At 42.6% G+C, this 25,577-nt stretch overlaps 1 protein-coding gene across 1 annotated transcript in view; it reads right to left on the bottom strand.

Moving 5' to 3' along the window:
- SNTB1 (syntrophin beta 1) overlaps positions 1-25,577 on the bottom strand; it is a 206,603-nt gene that overhangs the window by 19,662 nt on the left and 161,364 nt on the right. The window contains exon 4 of the mRNA XM_019717404.3: positions 8,002-8,141. Within this exon, the coding sequence (XP_019572963.2) occupies positions 8,002-8,141 (140 nt within the window). The remainder of the gene's footprint in view (positions 1-8,001; positions 8,142-25,577) is intronic.

The following is a 25,577-nucleotide window of genomic DNA, read 5'->3' as shown; positions in this document are numbered from 1 at the left end:
AGATGTATGTACATTACTATTGATAAATCATACCGCAATTAAATATTTCAAAAGTAAATTTTAAACACAGAACACTCACACATCCTCCCTTTTTTTTTCACTGTTTCATATAGATTGTACTTTTACTTGGCATCAAATCAGGAGCACTTTCAACAGGTAAATTTTATTTATCCTTGGGATTCTGTCTTCGATCAAGGTTTTTAAAAATATTTTTATTAAAAAGATAGTAAACATACAATATTATATTCGTCTCAGGGGTACACCATTGTTACTCAACATTTATATACCTAAAGAAGTGATCACCGTAAGTCCAGCAACCATCTGACACCCTACCACGTTATTACAATATTATTGACTATATTCCCCATGCTGTATATTACACCCCCATGACTGATTTGCTTTATACCTGAACATTTGGACCTCTTATTCCCCTTCACTTTTTCCCCTTTTACAATTTTTCAATTGCAGTTGACATTCAGTATTATTTTATATAAATTTCAGATGTACTGCATAGTGGTTAGACATTTATATAATTTAAGCAGTAACCCGCTTGACCAGTCTAGTACCCACTTGGCACTATACATAATTATTGCCATATCACTGACTATATTCCCTATGCTTTACTTTACATCCCCATGACTATTTTGTAACTACCAATTTGTACTTCTTAATTCCTTCCCCTTTTTCACACACTCCCAGCCCCTCTCCCATCTGGCAGCCATCAAAATGTTCTCTGTATCTATGAGTTTCTGTTTTGCTGGTTTATTTTGTTCTTTACATTCCACATACCGTGTTTCTCCGAAAATAAGACCAAGCGGACCATCAGCTCTAATGCGTCTTTTGGAGCAAAAATTAATATAAGACCCGGTCTTATTTTAATATAAGACTGGGTATAATATAATATAATACAATGCAATGCAATGCAATATCATACAATACAATACAATATAATATAATGTAATATAATATCGGGTATAATACAATATAATAAAAAATAATATAATATATAATAAAATATAATACCAGGTCTTATATTAATTTTTGCTCCAAAGCATGCATTAGAGCTGATGGTCCAGCTAGGTCTTATTTTCAGGGAAACACAGTATAAGCAAAATCACATTGCATCTGTCTTTCTCTATCTGATATACTCCACTCAGCACAATACCCTCCAGGCCCACCCATGCCTCCTCAGATGGCAAGAACCCATTCCCTTCCATGGCTGAGCAATATTCCATTGTATGTATGTACCACCTCCTCTTTATCCATTCTTCCACCAATGGACACCCACATGCTGCCTCCACATGTTGACCATTATAAACAATGCTGCAATGAACATATGGATGCATTCGTCCCCTTGAAGTAGAGTTTTGGGTTTCTTCGGATAAATACTCAGAAGTAGGATTACTGGGTCATTCTTTATCTCTTGTTATAGCCTTTGTTTTAAAGTCTATTTTCTCTGGTATAAGTATTGCTACTCCAGCTTTTTTGTTGTTGTTATTCGTTTCCGTTTTCATGAAATATCTTTTTTCCATCCCTTCACTTTCAGTCTGTATATGTCTTTCAGTCTGAAGTGAGTCTCTTATAGACAGCATATGTAAGGGTTTTGTTTTCTTATCCATTCAGCCCTCCTGTGTCTTTTGATTAAGCATTTAATTCATTTACATTGAATGTAATTGTGAATAGGTTTGTAGCTATTACCATTTTATTATTCATATTTTTCATCTTTCTTTTTTCTTTTTCCTCTTTTTAAAGAAGTCCCTCTAACATTCCTCGTAATATTGGTTTGGTGTTGATGAACTCCTTTAGCTTTTTCTTGTCTGGGAAGCTCTTTATCTGTCCTTCAATTTTAAATGATAGCTTTGCTCAGTAGAGTAATCTTGGTTGTAGATCCTTACTTTCCATCACTTTGAATATTTTGTGCCAATCCCTTCTGGCCTGCAAAGTTTCTGTTGAAAAATCAACTGGCAATCTTGTGGGAGCTCCCTTATAAGTTACTAGTTGCCTTTCTCTTGCTACTTTCAAGATTCTCTCTTTAATCTTTGGCATTTTAATTATGATGTGTCTTGGTGTGGGCCTCTTTGGGCTCATTTTTTCTGGTACGCTCTGTGCTTCCTGGGCTTGTATGTCTATTTCCTTCACCAGGTTAGAGAAGTTTTCCATCATTATTTCTTCAAATAGGTTCTCAAGCCTTGCTTTCTCTCTTCTTCTGGTAACCATATGATGCGAATGTTGCTACACTTGATTTTGTCCCAGAGGTCTTTTAAACTATCCTCATTTTTCAAAATCTTTTTTTTTCTTCTTTTTGCTCTTCTGATTACGTGTTTTGTGCTACCTTCTCTTCCAAATCACTGATTTGTTTCTCTGCTTTATCTAGTCCTCTGGTGATCCCTTCTAGTGCATTCTTCATTTCAGTTATTCTTCACTTCTGACTAGCTTTTTTTTTTTTTTTTTATGGTTTCCATGTTCTTTTTTATGCTTGCTTTCTCATTGTTGAAGTTCTCACTAAGTTCCTTGAGCATCCTCATAACCATTGTTTCGAACTCTGTCTCTGGTAGGTTGCTTGCCTCCATTTCATCTAGTTCTTTTTCTGGAGTTTTCCCCTGTTCTTTCATTTGGGACATATTTCTTTGTCTCCTCATTTTGGTTGACTCTCTGTGTTTGTTTCTACGTATTAGGTAGATCTGCTATATCTCCTAGTCTTGTCTGGGTGGTCTTATGTAGTACATGCCCTGTGGGGCCCAGTGGCACAGTTTTCTTGGTCAGCTATAGTGGGTGCTTCAGAAGTGTCCCTTGTGTGGGTTGTGTGTACCCTCCTGTTATAGTTGAGCCTTGATTCCTATTGGTACCTTAGTGGGTGGAATTGACCCTCCGGCTGACTGGCTGTAAGATTTGGCCATATCCACAGCTTATAGGCTACTGTGCGGGGGCTTACCCCAAGGAGTTGGATTTGCCAGCGGGCTCTGATGCCTGTTGAGACCACCCTTTTGGCATGCCACTTGTGGGGCTAATTGGCTGGTACTCTGTTGTGGTCTGGAGTCAACTTCCAAGTATGTTGGTTCTGGAGCCTCTTGGGTGGGGCTCTGGTGCAGGCCCAGGTCAGCCACTGCCTGTGACCAGCTGGGGACTACAATTGTAGGAACCACAAAGCAACCTGCAGTTGTTCGCTGCCTGTGCTAAACCTAGAAGCATGTTGGAGAGGCCATGCTATGAACCATGGAGGGCTGCCACCAGCACTGGGCCTGAGATAGCTCCACAAAGCCAGGACACACCATGACCTGCTTGTCACCTGCCTGCTCCCTTAAAATTCAGCCACTGATAAAGCCTCGTGTGGTACTCGAGTTGGGTGAGACAGTCTCAGGGATTCATTAGAGTGGGAAGAGTTGTATTCACCAGATTAATGTAGATTCTGTTTGGGTGCCAGTGTTGAGCTTGGAGTTACTCAGCAAAAGACTCAGAGTACATTGAGGCTAGTTGCTGCCCTCCTAGGGCCTGTGGACCTCAATAGTTTTGCAAGAAAAGAGTGCAATGTGGGTGGGGCTGGCTGGTAATCAAAAAAGTGCCTCCAGTGTTGGGGGACTTGGGTAGGGCAGGGTCCCAGGAAGTCAGCAGGGCGGAGCAGCAGAGCTCACCAGACCAATTCATATTCAGATTTGGCCTGTGGGGGTGGGCTCAACACAGGAAAGGCAGTGCCCGCCTTCCAGCTGCAGAGGACCAGGATTCTAACTGGGAAAATGGTGACTGCCCCTTCAGTCCTTGCTCTAAAGCCACACAACTCAGTCTTTCCCCATATGTCTCGGATGCCCCAAGTCACTGTCTGTCCATCACACCCTGCGGTGAGTATCTGCAAGGGAGTGAGTCTGTGTGTAAGCAATTTAAGAGGATGTCTGGGTTTCCTGCAGCCTTCTGTCCCACCTGAATGGTCAGAATCCCCACTGTTTTTCATAGCCAGATGTTATGAGGCTCCTTTCCTGGCACCAGTACTCTGGGCTGTGGTCCCTGGCTCTTCCTGGGGGAACCTCTGCTGCTGAAATAGCCCTCTCAGTTCTCAACTTCCCCATGCAGGTGTGGGGCCAGCCATTCTGTGTCTCTGCCCTTCCTACCAGGCTTGATGTGGGTTCTTTATATTCTTAGTTATAGGACTTCTGTTCAGCCAGACTTCATATGGTTCTCAGAGTGACTGTTCTATAATTTAGTTGTAATTTTAATGTGTTCATGGAAGGAGGTAGGCACAATGTTTGTCTTCTTCGCCATCTTGGATCCAGAATGCCCCTTAGAAAAATCTACTGCAAGACAAATAATGCTACTAGACAGGCTATGTACCCAAATGCTCATATATGAAGGGCACAGTGGTGCAGATGACTGTACAGAACACATGGGGAGTAGAAGCAGGAGTCACTTGATGAACTTAAATATTTGGCTAGGGAATAAGCCAGTGGAAGTACTGGAGTCACCTCTATAATGGAAAGATCCAGAGTTTTCCTTTGATTTCTACCACTTCTGGCAGAAACGAACAGCCTCAGCCCAGCCTCCCACGTCAGAAAGCTGGGTTTACCTGCCAGGATAGAATAGTTTTCAATCTTCAGCTGGGGTGAGACTTGGTCCACAACTACTCACTCACAAGCCCAGCTTGGAGCTACGAAAAAGGTACATCTCCCCAGCGTGATTACGGGGAAAGGGAGAACAGGAAAGGGAGGGGTCCTTTTCCTTGTTTGCTTTCCAAAAATATTGTTCTAGGCATATCTTCAGAGTCATGGAGAGAAGCTCACCATGACCAATGTTTGCAAACCAGGGTTTACTGATGCACAAGCCAAAAGGTTAATTAAAAATAAAAATTAAAAAATTCCCCAAAGTGTACTATGTCCCCTGGGATTTGGAGACAAAAGCATTCCCGGAGGGCGTTTCACAGATGGTTCTGAAAGAGGGAGGGGGAGTCACCAGCCTGGGGTTAAGTACTGTCCTGGTGGGAGGAAACCGGGATGGAAACTCCAGCTCTCACTTTTCTAGGCTGCTGCACTGGAGTAGACAACAAATTACCTACTAGCTCGAGGGGATGAAGTCAGAATAAATAGCCAGTGTCATCCTAACATCTTGGACAGACTCTGCCTCACAGGCTATCAGCTGGAGATCAGGGTCATGATTATGGGCCTAATTTTATCATTGCTAATAGGGCTAATATACACATATAATCACGTACTTTTCTTTTGCAGTTCAGTGGTCCAGCGGGGTCATTTGGGAAAGGGCAGTGAGTTGAGAGGTCACGTATCACCTCTGTATCTCCTCTACGTTTAGGTGATAGACACCAACTTTTTTTTTTTTATGCTACCTCTTTTGTTCTAAATGAGCACAGTTTGCACTGAAGGGGTTTCCATTTTCTATTTCCATACTGGAGGTAGGCTCATGGTTTCCAGCCATTGATGTGCTTTGCTCACCATCCAGACTTGGCATCCCTGTGGTTTGTGAGCCTGAAACAGTTACAGTCCGCGGCCCCCGCCCCACCAAGTTTCCCCTGATGGCATTTACTGTGTCTGCACACCCATCCCCCTTTCTGCAGCTTTGCTCTTAAAGGACTGACCTGCCCCACAGGAGGCCTGCTTGTGCAGACAGCCTGAGGAGCCTGCAAGAGGACAGCCTGCCAGGCAGCCTGAGCATTGGACGGACTGCTGTGACACTGTGCAAGTCCAAGCACTTGCCTACATCAGAACAAATTCTGAGGGAATCATTTATGCGCGAGGGCAGTGCTGTCCAATCGAGCTTTCTGTGATGATTTAAATGTTCTAGATCTGTGCTGTCTGAAATGGTGGCCACCATCCACGAGTGCGGAGGACTTGAAACGTGGCTCCTCTGACGGAGGAACTGAAGTTTTGAAATCCTGAATGAATGAGTGAGTGAGAGCATGCACAAAAGAAAAGGCAGCCTTCATTAGTCGGAGTGCTCAGAAACCGTGAGGAAGCTCTGTCTTTCGGGTAAGGTTTGTTTTCAAGTTGCCTAGAAACTCTACCTTATTGAAACTTGTGTTCTTGAAAATCATTCCAAGAAGCATGAATCCAGTTTCTCTTCTTAGTAAATGCAGTGAGTGTGGTCTAATCGTTCTTTGGTTTTGGTTGTGGGAAGGTCTCAGAGCCCGTGGAGGAAGATTGCAACGTAAACTGTAGAAAGCGATGGAGATTGGGCTGAATTTGAATGGACCCTCAGATATAGCCTGAGTCTTCATACGGATATTTTAGGATATTTGGGTTCTGATTATTAAGATTTTATTGTAAACATCAAAAGTACTTTAATAGCTAGCCTGCCAAAGATTTTGAGGCTTAGGAGACTCAAAAATTAAATTATTCTTTTATATGATTTTATTTATTTGATTAATGTCTAAGTGACCTAGGCCTGGTTCCTGGCCCCTGTAGGATTCCTCTATTCACCTCCGTGGCCAATAATTGCCATCTTCAGGCCACCCTTGCTGGTCTCCATAATCAACCATGAGTGGAAGTAAGAGGAATTTTAAGGAGTTTCAGCTCCGCTCACTACCACCATTTCAATTTTGTGTTACCTCTCGCCTGTCACTGAGCCTCATTCTCTTCCCCACACCTGAGCCTTGACTGTAACCTGTTTGGCACCTCAGTCCATCCAGCACAGAATTTGTCTTATTTCTATCTTTTGCTCAGGACAGATGCCCCAAACCTCAGTCCACTATGCTCTGTCTGTTGGACCAAACTCCTTCTAGAGTTTGTTCCACGTTGTTCAATAATTCATTCAACGGACACTTAAGGGCCCAGTACTGACTGCCAAGCACTATGGCAGGGAGGCCACAGCCATTACGTTCGCGTGCCTAGCTTCCAGGTAAAGAAACGGAGACGTAGGAGTAAGGAAGAGCATAGAGCACGTACAGGAAACCCTGGTGAGAGAAGCCAGACTGGGAGTTGTCAGCTGCTTGGAGGCAAGACTCCGGTTTGATGTGCTTTTGTGTTCAGGATACAGGCCTTCAAAGAAGAGGGTGAGCATATGATACATTAAGATAATAAGTCACAGGGCCAGCCCGGTGGCTCAGGTGGTTGGAGCTCCGTGCTCCTAACTCCGAAGGCTGCCGGTTCGATTCCCACATGGGCCAGTGGGCTCTCAACCACAAGGCTGCCGGTTTGATTCCTCGATTCCCGCAAGGGATGTTGGGCAGCGCCCCCTGCAACTAAGATTGAACACAGCACCTTGAGCTGAGCTGCCTCCCGGATGGCTCAGTTGGTGGGAGCGCATCCTCTCAACCACAAGGCTGCCGGTTCGACTTCCGCAAGGGATGGTGGGCTATGCCCCCTGCAACTAGCAACGGCAACTGGACCTGGAGCTGAGCCGCGCCCTCCACAACTAAGACTGAAAGGACAACAACTTGACTTGGAAAAAGCCCTGGAAATACACAGTTCCCCAATAAAGTCCTGTTCCCCTTCCCCAATAAAATCTTTAAAAAAACAAAATAATAATAAGTCACATGAACAATAAATGTGTATTGAAGGTTCTGAGAAGCAGATAGACCCTGGCAGCCCCACTTCAACAGGCAGCATGACACAACTGAGGAAGAAGCTGTTAGAGGGTCTCATGCTGAACGAGCTTTAAAAAAGCCCCGTGGGACATTCCCATATGACATTCTTTGTGCCACCAAGTGAAGGCCCTTGATGGATAATTCTTTCCACCTGAACTTCAAGATTGTCAATGCATGGGCATAGTTCATCTCAAAGGGGATAGGATGGAGACCCAGGAAGGCAATTCGGCTGGGACCATCTCACAGATGTCACTGTTCCTTCCTGTTGGATAAGCAGTTTGTTCTTTGTCTCTGTGTTGCCCTGTGTTTGGCTATAATTGACCATCAAGCTATCTGGCTAAAAACAGGTGGCTACATTCTGGAAGAACTCCCATCTCCTGTTGCAACAGTAAGCAGTAATAAAAGGTGTTGAAATAACAGTAATTGACTAAAATAGTTTCGAACTGCAAACATGTCATACCCAACCACAAAGCCCTGGCTACCTGGTAGCGAGCAGAGGGTACGTGTGAACTGGGCTGAACCAGGCTTCCTTCCTCCGTGGCATGCTGTCATAGATTAAAAGGTCCTTCTCAGTCAGTACAACCAGGGCTGGCTTCCACTGTTTCTCGCCCTCCCCGGGCACCTGAAACAGAAAGCAGAGAACTGGTAAACAACAGCCTGAGAAAAGAGTGACCGGAAAGCAGAAGATGGCATCCCCCCAGTCAGAAAACCCAATAATAAGAACACCTTTTGGTTCATGTTGTCAGATTAAAATGAGAAGAAACCATTCATGGTCACATGATTCTTGATCTTCAGACATATCGTTCCTTAAGGCCCTGGAATATGTATAGTCAGTGTGGCCAAGAAGCGGCCAGGTTGCCAAAGAGCTGTCACTGTTTCTCACCTGCCAATCAGCACTGCGGTCTTTATCTCATAGTGGGACGTAGATGCTTGGGGCACTAAGCGCTCCCAGCTGATTCTCTGGTAGAGTGTGTTGTTTCAATTATGAAATGGTAAGGTTTAAAAGCTTTGGAATAAAAATCCAAAGCCTCTGAAAAGTCACTGTGCAGGCGAATGTCTCTCTGAACAAGTAGGAGACATCACAGCCTCTTTCCCTAGTCTTTTACTCTTAGATTGATTTTGTGATTCAGGCACTATCTTGAAATTCTCTTGTTCTAGGGAATGTTTAGTGCTATTTATCGCAGATCATCCTTTAACTCAAGGACTGAGATGACCTGGCAGGGATACGAGAAGATTCAGACATCACTTGGATGACTGGACCAGATGACCCTTAAAGTTCCTTCCAATCCTGGGAGCCTGTGTAGCTCAGATCTTATCTCATGAGCTCTCTGCCTCCCTCGTGTCAATCCCCCACCTCCCTAAGTGTCCTTCCATCTTTGAGAATGCCCTCCTTCCAACTTGAACTCTGGGATACATTTTGATGCTCAGTATGGAAAAGCTCAATGCTCTATCTTTGCTACTCAAATCATGGATCATATCATGTTCCGAGACATTGGCATGGCCTGGGAGCCGGCTAGAAGGAAACGCAGACTCTCAGGCCCATTTCAGACCTATTGAATCACAATCTACATTTTAGTAAGAACATTCCTATGCTCATTAAAGATTAAGAAGCACTGCTCTAGATGAGGTTAAGATTGTCTTTGACGTTGGCAATTAATTCAGTGCAAACCAATGTCCAAAATCCATTCAGAATTATGGTAAACTAGCCAGTAAGCTAAATGGTAAAGCTAATTTCTTCCCTTTCTATTCTTTTGTTTGTTTTTTCAGGTGACCCTTCCTATTCTTATTGTTACCTTTTCTTACGTGCCACAGTGAAATCCGTATTGAGGTGGAAGCCAGTGTGTGTGGCTTTAGGAATGAACGAGCAAAGTTGAGGAGAAGGCATGAGTTTGAGCTCTGTCGGTTACGTAGTTTTATAGGCTGCCTGAGTCTGGTCCCTGCCCCATTATTTATTGCCTGTGTGACTTTGGGTAAGTTATTATTCTCTGTGCTTCTGTTTTCTCACTGATAAAGATAACATCGTACACAACAGTGGTTAAGAGTGCTGACTCTGGAGCGAGACTACCTGAACATAAATCATAGCTTCACAATTTACTAGCTGTGGAATCTGGGGCAAGTCAGCTAATCTCTTTATATTTCCAGTTTCTGTATCTGTAAAATGGGGAAATAACAGTACTTATATCAGAGGGTTGTTGTGAAGATTGAGTTAAAATGTCTAAAACGCTTAGCATGGTGCAGAATAAGCACTATTTAGCACCTAAGTAGCACGTCCCTCCTAGTGCTACAGTGGCCATCAAATGAGACTGCACGCAATGTGCTTAGCATGGCACCTGGCAGACGATAAGGCCCTCAGTGAGACTTAGGGTGGGATAACTGTGGCAGACTCACTGATTTCTAAACTTGTCAAAAAAAGGTATTCTTTGGAAATGGCAACAATATAACAAAGTACTGACTTTCCTTGGGAAAAATTATAAGGCAAACCCAGAATATCTTTGGTGTTAACTATTTCAATTCATTCTCCTTGCATATTTTCCAAAGTTCTCCCAGGAAGAATTCATCTTTATTTTTTAAATGCCCCCTCTCCCCCTTAACAATTCCAAATAAAACCTCCCTTTCTAGAAGGAAGAAATCTCCTGTGAGGCTGTTTATACTAGAATGTGAAAGACTGCCCAGTTTACGTGTCCCTTTGTGCATTGCGCATATTAAAAAATAAATCCAGCTTTAGCCTATTGCTTTTTCCAACAGAAGAAATGCAATTTCAGGAGACCAAAATAAATTGTTAGAGAAGGCAATACACCAGACCCTACAAGGTGAATAAGCTATGATCCCAAGGCATAAAGTGTTTGGGGAGTTTGGGATAAATTTTTTCCAGCCTCTACATTAAACCTAGTAAATTACTTTTCCAGCTCATTAAACAGGACTGGAGAAGCTACAAATGATCCTCCCAAAGAGCCTATCTTACTTACCTAGTCAGATCTGATTCATTAACTTTGGAACCCGTCATTTCAATGTGAACACAACTAAGCATCATTCCTCAAAAACAGTATTAAGTTTGCAAAAGAAACCTCCACAGTAAATGCCAATAGTGCAATGCCGACCCTTCTAATAGTGGAATCGTAAACTCCCCCATGTGTCAAGTGGTATAGATAGGTGTGAATAATTCCAAGATCCTAAAAAAGTTTGCAGTTTATGAAAGGGCTCTGGGTGGTTAACTCTGCTGTGAGAAGACTCAGCATGAACATGCTCCACCATTCCCGTGTGCAGTTTCCATTTGAATACTATGGGAATGCTCAAAGGTAGAAGTCTGCCCATGAGGACAACCGGCTTCCCAAGGAGAAACATTTCACATTGAAGAGCAGGTTGTCAAATCCATACGTTGGGCCATGGGAGCATCTTATTGCAAAGCCTTTCAAGAACATTTTTCTTCAGGCTTGAGTATTTGTGCTGTTGTTCAGTGACAACTTCCATTACACATCCAAACTTCCCGGCACCCAGAGACTGTCCACTGTTAATGCAACAGCTCTGGGGATGTGTCTACATTTCATTAAAACGAGACTTCCATGTCAACCCCAGCTTCCTGCCATCCCATGCTGTGGCAGTTTCTTAAAAACTGACCAGGTTTCTAATGAAAAAGGTGAAGGGGACAGAACCAGGGAAATGAACACTCACTTCTGAAATTATTCTGAAGCCCAACTGAGTACTGAATGCTGTCCCCACCGTCACTTCTGCAGATCACAAGAGAAAAGGGTTATGAAATGACGTGGAGAATTTAAGAGAGTGTTAAGAAGACACTGGTCATAATTGAGGGAAGTAGATAGAAATGTATGAAATCAACACATACACCTTAAACTTACACATGGTTACATGTCAATTATATCTCAATTTTAAAAAACAAAACAAGAATTGAGGAAAGTAGATTGAATCCTCGATTTCAGACAGGTCTCATAAACCATCTAGTTCAGAGGCTTCCCAAACTTTTAAAATTCTTTGGACCTTCTGATCAGATTAAATCACAAGCCGTAGAACAAAATGTAAAACAATTGAAAGAGGGTTTGTAGGGGGTGGCAACCTTATGTCGGATAAAGACCCACACCTCTGAGTGGGGTTCCCAGAACCATTGGAATCCAGTTTGAAAACTGCTGACCTCAGCTCCTCTAAAATACCTAGAATCTGCAGATTACATTCAAAGAGACGGTCTTAGTCAGAACCTTTGAGTGCCTTTTTTGGTAGGGATTTCCAGTAACAAGAATAATAGCATTGCCTCTTGGGCAGTGTTGCAAGGATTAAATGAATTAATACATAGAGAGAGCTTAAAAAAAAATGTCTTATATCCAGTAAGCAAGCAAGCCTTCAAAAATGTTAGCTATTCTTACTACTGCATTAGAGTAAGAATAAGTGAATATCAAATTAAAGAGCTGGGCAAGAATTATTTGCCCTATGGGTCTAATGTCCTCATCTGCCAAAGGGAAGATGTAAGACTAAATTATTGCTAACAGCATGTCCAACTTCGAAATCAATCGTCTTGTTCAGGTTAAAATTCCCGGCTACTAGGCTGGGATTGCTTTAGTTACTGGGACTCTTGCTTTCCATCTCTTTGTTCAGTGGACGCTCTTCAGAGGACGAAAAAAACAACGTGTGGGTCTGTTTTTCTCCCCTCATGGCAACTCTCTTCCCATCGCACTTATTTTCTACCTGCTACCTGAGCACAGGGTGGCAGGAGAGCTCATCGTCTTTGGAGACAAACAGCAATGTCTCCAAAACCAAATGTCTTCAAAAGAATTGGCTTTGCAACCTCTTAGCTGAGAGAGCTGAACAGATTATAGTCATGTATTACGTAACGACCTTATGTTCCACAACGGACCAAATGAGGTCTGACCATTAAATTCACGAACTTTTGCAACGATGTTGATAACCTTTTTTGATAGCAGGGGGATTATTCATTATGAATTTGTACCAACTGGACAAACAGTTAACCAAGTTTACTATTTGGAAGCGCTGAAAAGGCTGCGTGAAAACGTTAGACGACCTGAACTTTTCGCCAACAATTCATGGCTCTTGCATCACAACAATGCACCAGCTCACACGGCACTGTCTGTGAGGGAGTTTTTAGCCAGTAAACGAATAACTGTATTGGAACACCCTCCCCACTCACCTGATCTGGCCCCCAGTGACTTCTTTCTTTAACTGAAGATAAAGGAAATATTGAAAGGAAGACATTTTGATCACCCTTACAGAAAAAGGGTTCCAAAATTGCTTTGAAAAGTGGACTAGGCGCTGGCATCAGTGCATAGCTTCCCAAGGGGAGTACTTCGAAGGTGACCGTAGTGATATTCAGCAATGAGGTATGTAGCACCTTTTCTAGGTTGAGTTCGCGTACTTAATTGTTCGACCTCTGTACCCAATGGTGGTCCCATAAGACTATAATCAAGCTGAAAAATTCCTATCACCTAGTGATGTAGTAGTCATCATTACGCAGTAACGCAGATTACAATATAATTGCCTACCATATTCAGCACAGTAACCTGCCTACATGCTTGTAGCCTGGGAGCAATAGGCTATACCCTGTAGCCCAGGTGTGGAGGAGGCCATCTAGGTTCCTGTCAGTGCATTCTTATGTTGGCACAATGACGGAAGTGCCGAATGCCACCTTTCTCAGAGCACAGCCCCATCATCACGCAGCACACGACTACTTAGCTGCTATGAGCTCTTGTTCACTGAGTGCAACATGCTAATAATGGCCTCCTATGCCTATTTTAGGAGGATTAAATGAGACAATGTATATAAAGCACTTCCCCTTTGTCAGATACTGGAAATGTGAAACTCTCCCCATCACACACTGCAAGTACACTCTCTTCCAGCTATGCTGAGCAGGAAGGAAGGTCTAGATATAGGGGGAGTGACTAATAGCAGAGTGAAAAATGTTCACCAAGGAAGTTCAATCACAACTATTGTGTTGGAGATCATGGTTATCTGCATAACTTTTTAATTGAAACCTTTTCACTTCAGGATTCGAGGTATTTAGAACAAAGGACAAGTTACCAGAGTGATAATTGAATTAGAAGTTATCAACTTTCAAATGCTCTACAAACATTAGATAAAGAATCCTTGCACCACGTCTCAGAGAGACAGACAGAGATCACCTTCACTTTACCAAAAGAAGAGGAACAAGCAGAAATGTGGCCACAGGGAACGTGCTAAGTGAGTCCCACTTAACCTACTATTGTCTTCTAGCCGGCCCTGAGAACCCCACGGACCCGCGATTGGGAGCCAGACGGGACGTCTACACCTGGTTGCAAAGGAAGAGAAGGCAAAGGAGAACGTGAGAGAAGGCTAGAAAAAGAAAAGGTTCAGAACAAGCTTCTGTGGGAGCCTCAGCTTCCAAGGACTGATCGCTCTCTCTCCGCTCACACAATTCCCGGATTGTTTGGCACCTGCGTCGCAGTGGAACCCAAGGGTGGCTCAAAGTGGGGGGCAGACTCGATGGGTATCAAGATGATGATGAAAAATGTTAGAGAAACAGTGAAAAATACGGAATGAAAAATAGAGTATGACTGGGTCACACTTAAAGTGGGTAACATTTTTATATGCTAACACTCCCGTCAGCCAACAGCAGCAGTCCCCCATATCAGGCCTGTTCCCTCCTGCCAAATTCTAAAACTGGTTCTGGACTTCTGTAAACTATATATAATAAAGCCCCAGATTCATCATCAACATATAAGTTGGCATGGTGAGACTTTGGTATCTGGGTTATAGATAAATCACCTCAGGTGTTAGCAGGACCTGCTCCCTCTAAATGCTCTAAGGAAGAATCCTTCCTTGCCTCTTCCTAACTTCTGGTAGCTACCAGTGTCCCTTGGTGTTTTGTGGCTTGAAGCTGCATCTCTGCAATCTCTGCCTCCCTTGTCACATGGACTTCTGTCTGTCTTCATATGGCCTTCTTATAAGGACACTGGTTATTGGATTTAGAACCCACCCTATTCCAGTATGAACTCAGCTAATTCTATCTGCAAAGACCCTATTTCCAAACCACATCACGTTCTGAGATCCCGAGTGGACATGAATTTTGAGTGGGCTCGGGGAGTAAAGACAAGAAATCAATCGTAAGACAGGGGTCAGAGCCCACTACCTTTTCAGTTTTCAGTTGTCTTTTTCCCTTTGAACACTTGGAGACGTGGTGTTGATTTTTAAAAGTTATTTACTGAGTATGCAGCAGGTCAGATGCTGATGTGCTCTACCAGAGGCCTTTGACGGCTCTATTAAAAGTAATGCGTTGGTCCCTGGGATTTCATAATAAAGCCAACCTTAGGGCAGATCACACATATCCAAGGAGATGACTGCACAGCCAGGGTTTCGAATCTTCTCTCATCACACAGCATCACGGAAAGAGGAGGCATGACAAGGTCAAGTCGCCATCATGACGTATCGCATTTCAAACCCATGAGCCTGGCTTTTCCACTGTTGGGCCTCATTTGCTTACTGCTAAGAGGCAGCTCTTCCAAACGACAACATTCTAAGACACATTCCAGGCAGTGATTCTGACGTCTCGTCTTGCTTTAAAAAGCTTGTTGGATTCTACTTGGGTTACTCGGTCTGTGTTACTGCGAGTCCAGGCTAAAAGCCGTCAAGTTGGGCTCATACGTTGGAAGAGCCAGATCCATCCACGGGAGCCTATGCCTCATTAAGTTTCGCAGGATTTTCCAGCCTACGCCCTTCTCTGCCTTTTGAAAAGCAGAATGACAGCTTTGCTGGAGCAGCCTACTCCGTATCACAGGGAGGACGAGTGCCACCCCACACCCCGCTTTCTGCCCTTTGGTCCACCTCAATCTAGCAACGCCCCCTCCAAGGAAAGAGGTGCTATTACTCTAATTGTCCAGATCAAGGAACTGTCCTTGGACCTCTTTTAATAGCAGGCATTATCACGTTTGTCAAGGGTGGGTGTCTGTGATCACTACCCAAATCTTTATCTGCATGAGAAGAATGTATGTGCCAGACTCACCTTGGGGGCAGAATGGCCACTTTGGTTCACCTGATCGACTTGCTTCCATATGCAAGCATCCTAGCTTCACAAGAAGCCACAGAAGACACCGTGTATCACTTCGGCCAAGTTCTATACAGTTTGACATTTATCAGAGTTTGGCATGAGGGCTTATTGGGCACTTGCTCAGCTACTAAAAATGTGCTCTTTTTCTTGTTTCCCTTTAGTACACCATTTACTCTTGCTCTCGGATGGGGACCTCAGAAAAGAGAAACGGTGGGTAGTATCATTACCCAAATCCTACTCAACCCCCCAGCACTCAGCATTCTGGGAGAAATCCTGGGCCCCAAACTGGATTCTGCTGTGTGACCCCCTTGTCATGCCCACTTCAAATAACTGGGTCAGCTCATTTCCCTTCCTACATTCGTTTCTACAGCTAATTTTCCCCTTCCCTCTAGAGAAGCCCTGGCTCCGTGGCCATGAAACTCATTCCCTCACTCATCTTCCTGGATCTGGACCAGCTTATCCTGTCAGTCCCTTTTCTCATTAGTGAGCCTCAGCTCCTAGAAGGCTATCTCAACAACCATTCTGTTTAGAATCAAAAGATTTTATTTGTCACCCCCCCGTAGTGACTTGGCTCAACTGGAAACATCCTGGGTTTCCCCCCAGGACATGGCCACCTCCTTTGGACCACTTCAAAACACTAGCTCTTTGAAATGGAGACCTGCTGTTTGTATGCAAATTAATTTCTTAGCAGGCTTCAGAGTGATTTCTTCTTGTAAACCTGTAAACATTCCCTTTGCATCTTGTTTACTGATTTGCTCAGCTCAATGTTTTCTGAGAAAAGTAAATTTCAATTCTGTGAACCTGCCTGAATTATACAATATCATAATTGAGTAAGGTCAGGATAATTTAGGGTTTGCTCTATCTTTGGGTCTCTTAAAAATAGTAGTACGTTAGAAGGAGAAAGGTTTACAGAGAACATGACATGTTAGGTTTTGAATCATTTAAATCTGATGCTTTAAGCATCTACATGACAGGAAAAGAATTCTCTTTAGCAAGGGAGGAGTCTGGGGGAGTAAATATGTTTGGAGCACCTCCACTGTGGTGAGCATGATTAAGGGTATATTGTGTCTCCCCCTTCCCCAAATTAATATGTTGCAATCCTAATCCCAGAAAGTGACCATTTTTGGAAATATGGTCATTGCAGATGTAATTAGTTAAGATGAGCTTGTCCTGGAATACAGTGGGCCCTAATCTAATACGACTGATGTGCTTATAAAACGGGAAATGTGGACACAGACACACACAAGGAAGGCAGACATCAGGGTAATGCATCTACAAGGCGCATAAAGCCTAAGATTGCCAGGAAACCACCAGAACCTAGGAGAGAAGCATGGAGCTGCTTTTCCCTCACAGACGTCAGGAGGAACTAACCCTGCTGACACCTGCATCTTGGGCTCCTAGCACCCAGAACCGTGAGACAGTACATTTGTCGTAGTTTGTTATGGCAGCCCTAAGAAGTAATACAAACACCATGCTATGTTTCCTCTCCCTTCATCCTTTTAACACTTGGAGGCATTTATTATTATCGCTGTTTTCCAGAAGAAGAAACTGGTTGGGAGAGGTCATGCACTGGGTAAGGTTACATAATTAGAGTAACAAAGCCACTAATGTGCTTTCTTGACTTCAAAGCTGCGCTGTTTCCAGATCACAAAGCTGCCTCCCGTAAGAAAGGAAAAGGGGGTGATGTGGGAAAAGGAGGAGAGAGGTAGGAGGGAAGACAGCTGGGAGCTCAGCAGTAATGTTTCCGGCTGGCTGGAGGGCCCCGGGCTCGGTTCTGTGCAGCTGTGCAGGAGGCTATGTTTCCCCTCGGGGTCCTTCATTTCTGCTCTTCTTTCCCACCTTCTGGCACGTGGGGCTTCACTTTAGCCAGACATCAGTGTAATCCAACTTCCTAAATTCCTCTCTGAATAATCAAAGCTCGTGATTCCCCAAGTCTCACATCTGATTAAAGTAATTCAAGACTAAGGTGTAAATGACTCATAACCCTTAGTCTGCTGTTCGCTAAGGGATATTTCTATTTATAACAAGTAGCTGAGGCAAAATTAGTCTGTTATATTTACTCTTCATTGCACAATTAAAGAGTTAGTAAATGAAGCATAGTTTGTCCTCTAAAGGTGATGAAACCTTCCATTAGACTATACATTTAATTTGCATGTTTTTGTTACTTTAGAAAACCTTATTCCTTGTGGGTGGTGCTCATCTCAGTACAAATGTTTGCAAATTCTGAGATAGTGAAGTCCAACTTAATGTGCTATGCAGTTTTAAATCAACCATATATGTTTAGCATCATATATCAGATAACTATATGTTTATAAAAATGTATTTGGATATTTGTAACTATTAATACCAAACTTTTCCAGATATTTGCACCACTAGAAAGTTAAGCGGCTCCTGACCCTTCCAGTTCATGGTTTAGAAACCACTAGATTCAAAGCACATGCTTTCAGCAATGTTATAGTGGCTGTATTAACCATAGACTCTTCTAGATAAGGAGTCACAAATTCAGAGACTACGGAGGACCAGATATAAGAAAAAAAAAATCCCACTTTTGGGGTAGCTTCTTTTCAATATTAGCTTACCATCACACTATGGTTATCAGAAAAGCAGGTGGGCACAGCGTCACCAAATCTCCAATCTTTCAAAAGAAGTCATAAATTTGCATTTTGAATGTAAATTTTCCCTACTTTTAAAAGAGTATATTCGTTTCCTATTGCTGCTCTAAGAAAACACCACAAACATAGTGGTATTTATTATCTTATAGTTCTCGCGGTCAGAAGTCTGAAAATCAAGATGTCGGCAGGGCTGCTTCCTTGTGGAGGCCCTAGGGGAGAATCCATTTCCTTGGCTTTTCCAGCTTCTAGAGGCAGCCTACATTCCTTCGCTCATGGCCCCACATCACATTGCCTGTTCTCCCTCTGTTTCTGTCACGGAATCACCTTCTCTTGACTCTGACCCTCCTGCCTCCCTACTATCAGGGCCACCAGATTACGAATGGGATTAAATTGGGCCCACCCAGATAACCCACAGTAATCTCATCATCTCAAGATTCTTAACTTAATTACAACTGTAAAGTTCCTTTTATCATGTAAGCCAACATATCCACAGGTTCTGAGTATTAAGACGTGGCCATCTTTCGGGAGGTGGGTGGCATTATTCTGCCTACCTCAGTTGGCAACTAATTCAAATAACTAAATGAAAAATAAAATATTGAATGCAGTGATGAAGTTCGACATTTATTTTAAAAGTTCCAGCATGTTCTCTCCCACCCTCTCCCCTCAAAATGGTAGATGGAGAAAATAAGATGGACAAAATATTGACAATTATTAAACCTGGGTTAGGGCAATGTGGAGGTTCATTATTGTTTTTGTCTTTTCTTTTAGGTAAATTTAAAAGTTTGTCTGTAATAAAAAAAAATTAAAAAGTAAACAATATGGAGACCAAGGAAAATAAACTTGCGAGCCAGACATCTGGCCCACTGTTTGCCAGATTGCTATGAACTAACGAGCACTACCTTTGAGAAATACACAACACACACAAACACAGTTGCTGCAAAGGCATTCACAGATGTAACATACGAGGTTTTGATGAGTCCCTCGTGTTCCTCAAAGGCTCCAACATCCTACTAAAATGCAAGTGTGACCTAAATTAACTGAAGGCTGAGGTATGAGAGTGGGTATTAGCTACTGAGAGACACTGGCTAAGAGCAGCTTCCGTCCTCAAAACTCTGTGTGTGTGTCTGTGTGTGACCTAGTTAGTGGCTCTCTTGAAGGAAAACCTGTGTCTATATGAAATGTGGATACAAAAAAGTGACTTCTAATGCAGGTGACACAAGTGAAGGGACAGGGAAAGGTATAATTAGTAATCTTTCTTGGAAAACTGAACTTTATCAAAGAAAATTTATACACAGTGGCCTTAAGAATTAGGGACTCTCAGAATTATTGAAACACAGCTCTCACAAACGACAAAAGTCTCCATTATAATCCTCTGTTCCTAACATGGTACCATTCCTACCCCCTTACTTATTCCCTCTGTTGACCTTGAACAAACAGACAGCCAGATATTTCTCTAGCAAAATGGGTTTATTTGAGAACAGCTAAGAATTGCAATTCAGGGCATGCAGTCTAAAGGTGAGCAACACACAAGTTCAGAGAAACAAAGGAGAGGAACACTCTTTTATGGCCTTGGGAGGGGCTGTTGTAAATGACGAATCTATTAGAGGAAACTAAAAATTCGAAGGTGTAGTGACTTTTCATTGGCTGAGTTCTGGCAGTCTCCCATTGGCTGAGCTGTTACCCGGCAAGAAGGAATCTTTTCTTCCTCTGTTGAGGTAGTAAAATAGTCACTTCTTGTGGGAGATGGAGGGTACATCTCTTCCTGTTGGGTCAGTAATGTGCATTGAGTGACATGCATGCAAGTTCTCTCTACTAGCTTCCAGATTCCATTTTAAATGAGGCTTCTGTTTATTAATTTTCATACTTTTAATTTTAGACAAATCAGCCGCTGGGAATTCTCATCTTGTGTGGGATACCTGTCCTTGATGTCCTCATGGTTCCATATTTTATCTAGGTATGTATGGTACCTTCCTAATACCTGGGACATAGGAGCTTTCAGTAGATTCTGACTGAACTCTGAAGGACTGAAGTCATATGGGGAGGTGTCGAAGGCCCCCAATAAATGCTGTAAGGGGCCTATGTGCTCTCTCGGACATTCTTCTCCCATCCATAGCTCCAATTTCCTATTCCCTTCACTAGGTGTGAGTGTGCATTGTCCATATTCAGCTTCGAGAAACAGATGAAAGGCTGCTTCTAATCTGTGCCATGCACAGGTAATTAAATCAGACTCCTCTCAGTCTGGTGGCGAAAGCTATTCTATATTTGCATTAACTCCAAAGGGCCATTTCAATTACAGTCACTGTTTGGTAAACAAGTTATCTTTGACTTACAGCCTTTCCTTCTGTAACGCCCAGGAAACACGGCCTTTAAAGGGATACCAGTATGAAGCAGAAATTCATAATTTTGTACACAGTTATCTTTTGAAAGGCGGCTGACATTATCACTAGATCCAAAAGGAGCAAGTTCTTACCAAAAAAAGTCTCTGCTTCAGTGTCCTGTTTTGTTTTCACTGGGTGTGTCTGTGGGTTTCCTTGTTGATGGTGCCCTCATTTCATAACATTTATCCTTCAAAATATTTATCCTTCAAAGGAGAAAGCCAAGTGTTCTTTGAAGGAAGAGGCTGTTACAATGTAGGGAGTCTCTGGGCACAACACCACACGTCAGCATTTTCTAAAGTCATGGCCTGGTCTAACAGCTATGCAGTTATTATACATCATAACAATAGTGTCAGATAGCATAGCACTACTTACTATATGAAAGAAATACCGTGTTTCCCCGAAAATAAGACCTAGCCAGACAATCATCTCTAATGTGTCTTTTGGAGCAAAAATTAATATAATACCCCGTCCTATTTTACTATAAGACCGGGTCTTATCTAACATAATGTAAGACCGGGTCTTATATTTATAATTTTTGCTCCAAAAGACGCATTAGAGCTGATGGTCCAGCCAAGTTTTATTTTCGGGGAAACATGGTATCAACATGTTTGCTTTCAGTTGGACCTATTAAAGTTTTATAGCTAAAACAAAAGCAAAGCAATATTATGTTAGAGAAACCTCAGAATTTGTGTGTGACAAGTTCCAAAATCCACTTATCTTACTTTAGTTTAAATACCTTCATAAAACCTGCCCCAACTGGGAAGATACTGTTTTTTTTCTTTCTCTTTCTCTCTTTCTCTCTCTCTCTCTCTCTGACCTCCTGGAAGCAAGGAGGCAATCTAGTATGAAGAACATAAATCTTGCTGTCCGACAATTCTAGTCCACAAGTCAGCTCAGCTATTTGCGGTGTGATCTTGAATGAGTTCCTTATCTTCTCCGTGCTTCACTTTCCTCCTCTGTAAAATGGAGGTGATCAAAGTTCCTCTCCCATATGAGTAGTAGAAGGATGGAATCAGATAATGTGTATAAATGGCTTATACACATTATTGCTTTGCCAGGGCCCGGCAAAGAGGAAGTTGTCAAAAATCGGTGTTTCTCAAAATTTTGTCTGCAGATCACAAATTTCTGCAATTTGGTCTGCTTCAGAATCATCTGGGCTGCTAGTTACAAATTCAGTTGTCTGTCCCTTCTAGACTCAAATTATTCAAAAGGGTTGGGGATGGCACCAGGAATCTGCATTTATAGCCAGACCCCTCGGTAAGTCTTGTGCTTACTAGTGTTTGAGAATATCTGAAATAAATGTCACTGACCACTACCACACTCATTTACATATCACTCATTTTCTATCTGTGATTTCCAAAGATCAGACCCTCGGATTTCCTGCCTCAGTCTCACTGGAGCACTCATTAAAACTATAGATTCTTGAATTCCAAATCCACTGAACTCTGGTATCTACCGACTGAGACTCTCCATCCCTATTTTTATAACTTCTTCTGGAGACTCTGATGCCCAACCTTCTTTGGGATCCCCTGGTGCACATAACTCATTCTGACACTGGATCATAGCCCTTTATTTTTTAACCATTTTGTCAGTGTCTACGATACTATGATAAATGTTTGTTGTTGAAAAGAGGTAACCTGAATAAAGGTGTGTCTGCCCAAGTGAACCTCTCAGCTAGAATAGGCTCTGCTCAGGGATTTCCCCCTTTTCATTTCTTCCTAATGTTATATCCATGAACATTTGATTCCTGAATAGTAGTTTTTCCGCACTGTAGTCATTAGTGCGGAAATGATTTTCCATGATGAGTTTTTTGTTGTGTCCTATTGTACTATTGTGAGAATAACTGCCAGCTGCCAACCTAATATCTATTCTCTCTTTACTAACAAACACCAAAATTATTAGGAGTGACAACACATCCAGTAGGAAATTCTGTTTCCTAGTTCCAGCTTATCTTCATGTTCCCCTTCCTCCAACAATTCCAATCCAGAAGTATCTTCCACCTGCACCCCATTAGGCTTCTTTAAATATCCATGTTCACACTCATTTGGTTAGGTCATCTGTACAGGCACCTCCGGCCCTGAAGAGAGGACTCTTTCATATCTGCTGCTGGACTCCTTGTAGCTATCAAACAGGAAACACGATAAATGTTATTTCTAAACAGAAACGTGGCTGTGAAACCATAGGATGACATGTGTTTGTCCTCCTTTCTTTAACCGTATGTTTTCTCCCTCAGATGTTTCTGATGTACTGAACCATTTGCAGCCAACATCTTTTTTTGTGTGATCCTTCAAAGAGTCACGAGGAAAATTCCAAGGGCATTTGAACATTCTACAGAAGCTCAGCAGAATGAAGCATGACAGAAGCAGGTATTGTTTCAATGTAGTACCATGTCAGACTTGAAATCTTTCCAAATATGAATGTTTTCTGGATGATCTTGGACCTACGCGAGGGCTTTTACTTGAGATTTATAAAACCAGCAATGTAGTGCACTAACTATGATGAACCTAACTGCAGAGAGGGGAAGAAGTACCGTGGATTGTCCCTGCCTCTGTCCTCCAGTTTCTACTAGTGCCTCACGCTGCCCTCACTTAGGTAGATAACAGTTATCTACTTCACAGGATAACTGAGAATCAAAGGAGGTAACATACGAAAAGTAGGGAGCATAGGAAGCATGATTCAGTGTTCACAGGAGTACGTGTTGTCCAACTATGACCTTTATTAACACTGGTTCCTGGAATCCCCACACTTCTGGCTCGCCTCGCAGGGCTCATCAGATATGAAATGACATCCACTGTCATATCAGCAGATCCTCAACCAAGTCTGACCCTTGCTCCCCGTGTCTAATCATAGGTTTCAACTGAACACAGCAACAGCACCTTTGAATCTGTGGAATGGGTTGTCTGAGAGGCGATATACTTCCCTAAAGGAAGTATCTGCAGGAGTGGGTCATGCACAAAACACCACCACAACCAGCCTGATACTCAGTGTCATGGATCCTCAGATACTTTTCTCCAGGATTTTCCTCAGTCCTTGGACCATGAGAAAGTTCTGAAAATCAGCCATTCCAAACTCTTCAAGAACACGCTTCTTATCTCTTCATCTTTTGCTTCCAATAATTTACTTCTTCCTGCAGCATCTTCTTATCTGCTTTTCATTTGCCGAACTCTGTTAGATTTCGTTGACTTCATCTCCACCTTTTGACCCTTAGAGAATTGGTGACCTTTTTCATTATAGTCCCTTTTCCCCTCTATCCGTCTTAAGACCGGAGGATCAAAGGTGCACATGTGATTCTAGATAGATTTGCCAGAGATGCATAGCAACTGCGGGACCTCCTCACTCTCTGCCAGGAAGGGATGCCTAAGGATAACTGGCTTTAGACTCACTTGGGGAGTGCAAGGTTTTGGATAGAAAACACATTAACCAGGACACGCAATGGGTTGTAGTTGGTACCAACAACTGCCCTGTGTCATGAGTCTGTAAATACCTTCATTCTGGCCTCTTCTTTTGCCTCATACTAATTTCGCCTCCAACACATTTTGGGGTCCTTTCTAGCCTTGTCCCCCTGAGCGTCCTACAAAGCCCCATTCGCAACGTTTTCTTTCCCATCCCCATAAAAACTCAGTTCTTCTTTCGTTGTCGTTGTGTGCAAAGGGGTGTGACTTAGGTGAAAGGAAATCATTTCCTTAATATGCAGGCATTTTGTTCTCAGCGTTTTGGCTGCAAAGACCCATTCTCATTAACTTAAATCGAAAAAGGGATTGTTCCGTTGATGCTGCTGAGGATGAAGCAAGTGAAAGAAAACATACACCACTTGAGTTTAATTTTACTACTTTCTCAAAAGAGAAAATTAGGAGACAATCTCTTTCTACTGCTTTGATTAATAGTCACTAATTATCTGCAGTTGACCCTATTCATGAGAAAAGCTAAGTCATCGATGAACATAGATTTTCTTTAAGTGTGTAAAACAGGCTGAAAGCTTTGCTAGAAAGCTACTCAGATTAAAAAAAAAAAAAAAACTAATTCATTAATAGATCTATGTCAAACTAAGAAGCTGAAATTTTTAAAAAATCCATTTAAACCACTAGAACAGGCCATCCCAACTAAATGAGGTGATATGTGTCCATTCCTGTAACAAATATGTTTTGAGCGCATGCTCTATGCCTAAGCCCTGTGCTAGAAGCTGGGCAGGTTGTAAGAAGCAGGACCAGAGAGCACTCCCCAGGTGTGACTTACAGGCTGGAAGAGGGGACAGATGTTACAGAAATCATCAAACAAACAGTAAATATACAATTATAAACCGTGGTATCTGCTGACACCAGGAGGCTTATCCAAGCCCTCTACTCCGTCAAGTCCACTTTCTCTTACTCTGGGGGCTTTGCTATTCTGAATCCTGAAATTCCCTTTGCATGAAATGCCACTGAAGGCAAGTGTTAACATGGCCAGTGAATTTGATGCACACACCTGGAATAACAGGTGCATGGATGTTGCTGGCTTTCCCTAAATATTTCTGCACACAGCAGATTCCTTTGCATATGATTCTTTACCCACACCCTGTTCCCATGGCTTTTTTTGGGTAAATGTTTATACAGCTGTTAAAAGGAAAAAGGAGGGGAAAAAAAACAACTTTTTGGACTAAAAAAAAAATCTACCCCCAAACAGATCCTTTTCTCTTGCTTTGATTTTTCTATCTTATCACATTTTTAAAAATCAGTTCCAGAGAGTTTTCATTCACAGGGTGGATCATGAAGAAAATTATGAGGTCAGTCAAGTTTCAATGTGGTCACCAGGAATGACATGCAAAATATGTCACAACCAGCACAGCCACCTGCTGAAGCAGACGCCATCAGGAAGCAAGGTCAGGGTCGACAGCAGTGGGCAGCCTCGGCCTCTCACACCACATTTCTTTTGCCTTCCATTACGTTCCAGCCCTCTTAGGTCTCACGTCTGAGTCCATTTTTTTCAAGGTCTTTCACCCAAATATTTGTTGAACACATCCTGTGTCTTTATACCCCAGGAACTGGATAGTA

Source organism: Rhinolophus sinicus, chromosome 6 (assembly GCF_057876585.1).
Source record: "Rhinolophus sinicus isolate RSI-liver-muscle chromosome 6, RSI-T2T, whole genome shotgun sequence".
NCBI lineage: Eukaryota > Metazoa > Chordata > Mammalia > Chiroptera > Rhinolophidae > Rhinolophus > Rhinolophus sinicus.
The sequence above is the reverse complement of the archived record's forward strand: the minus strand, read 5'-3'. Positions and strand labels throughout refer to the sequence as shown.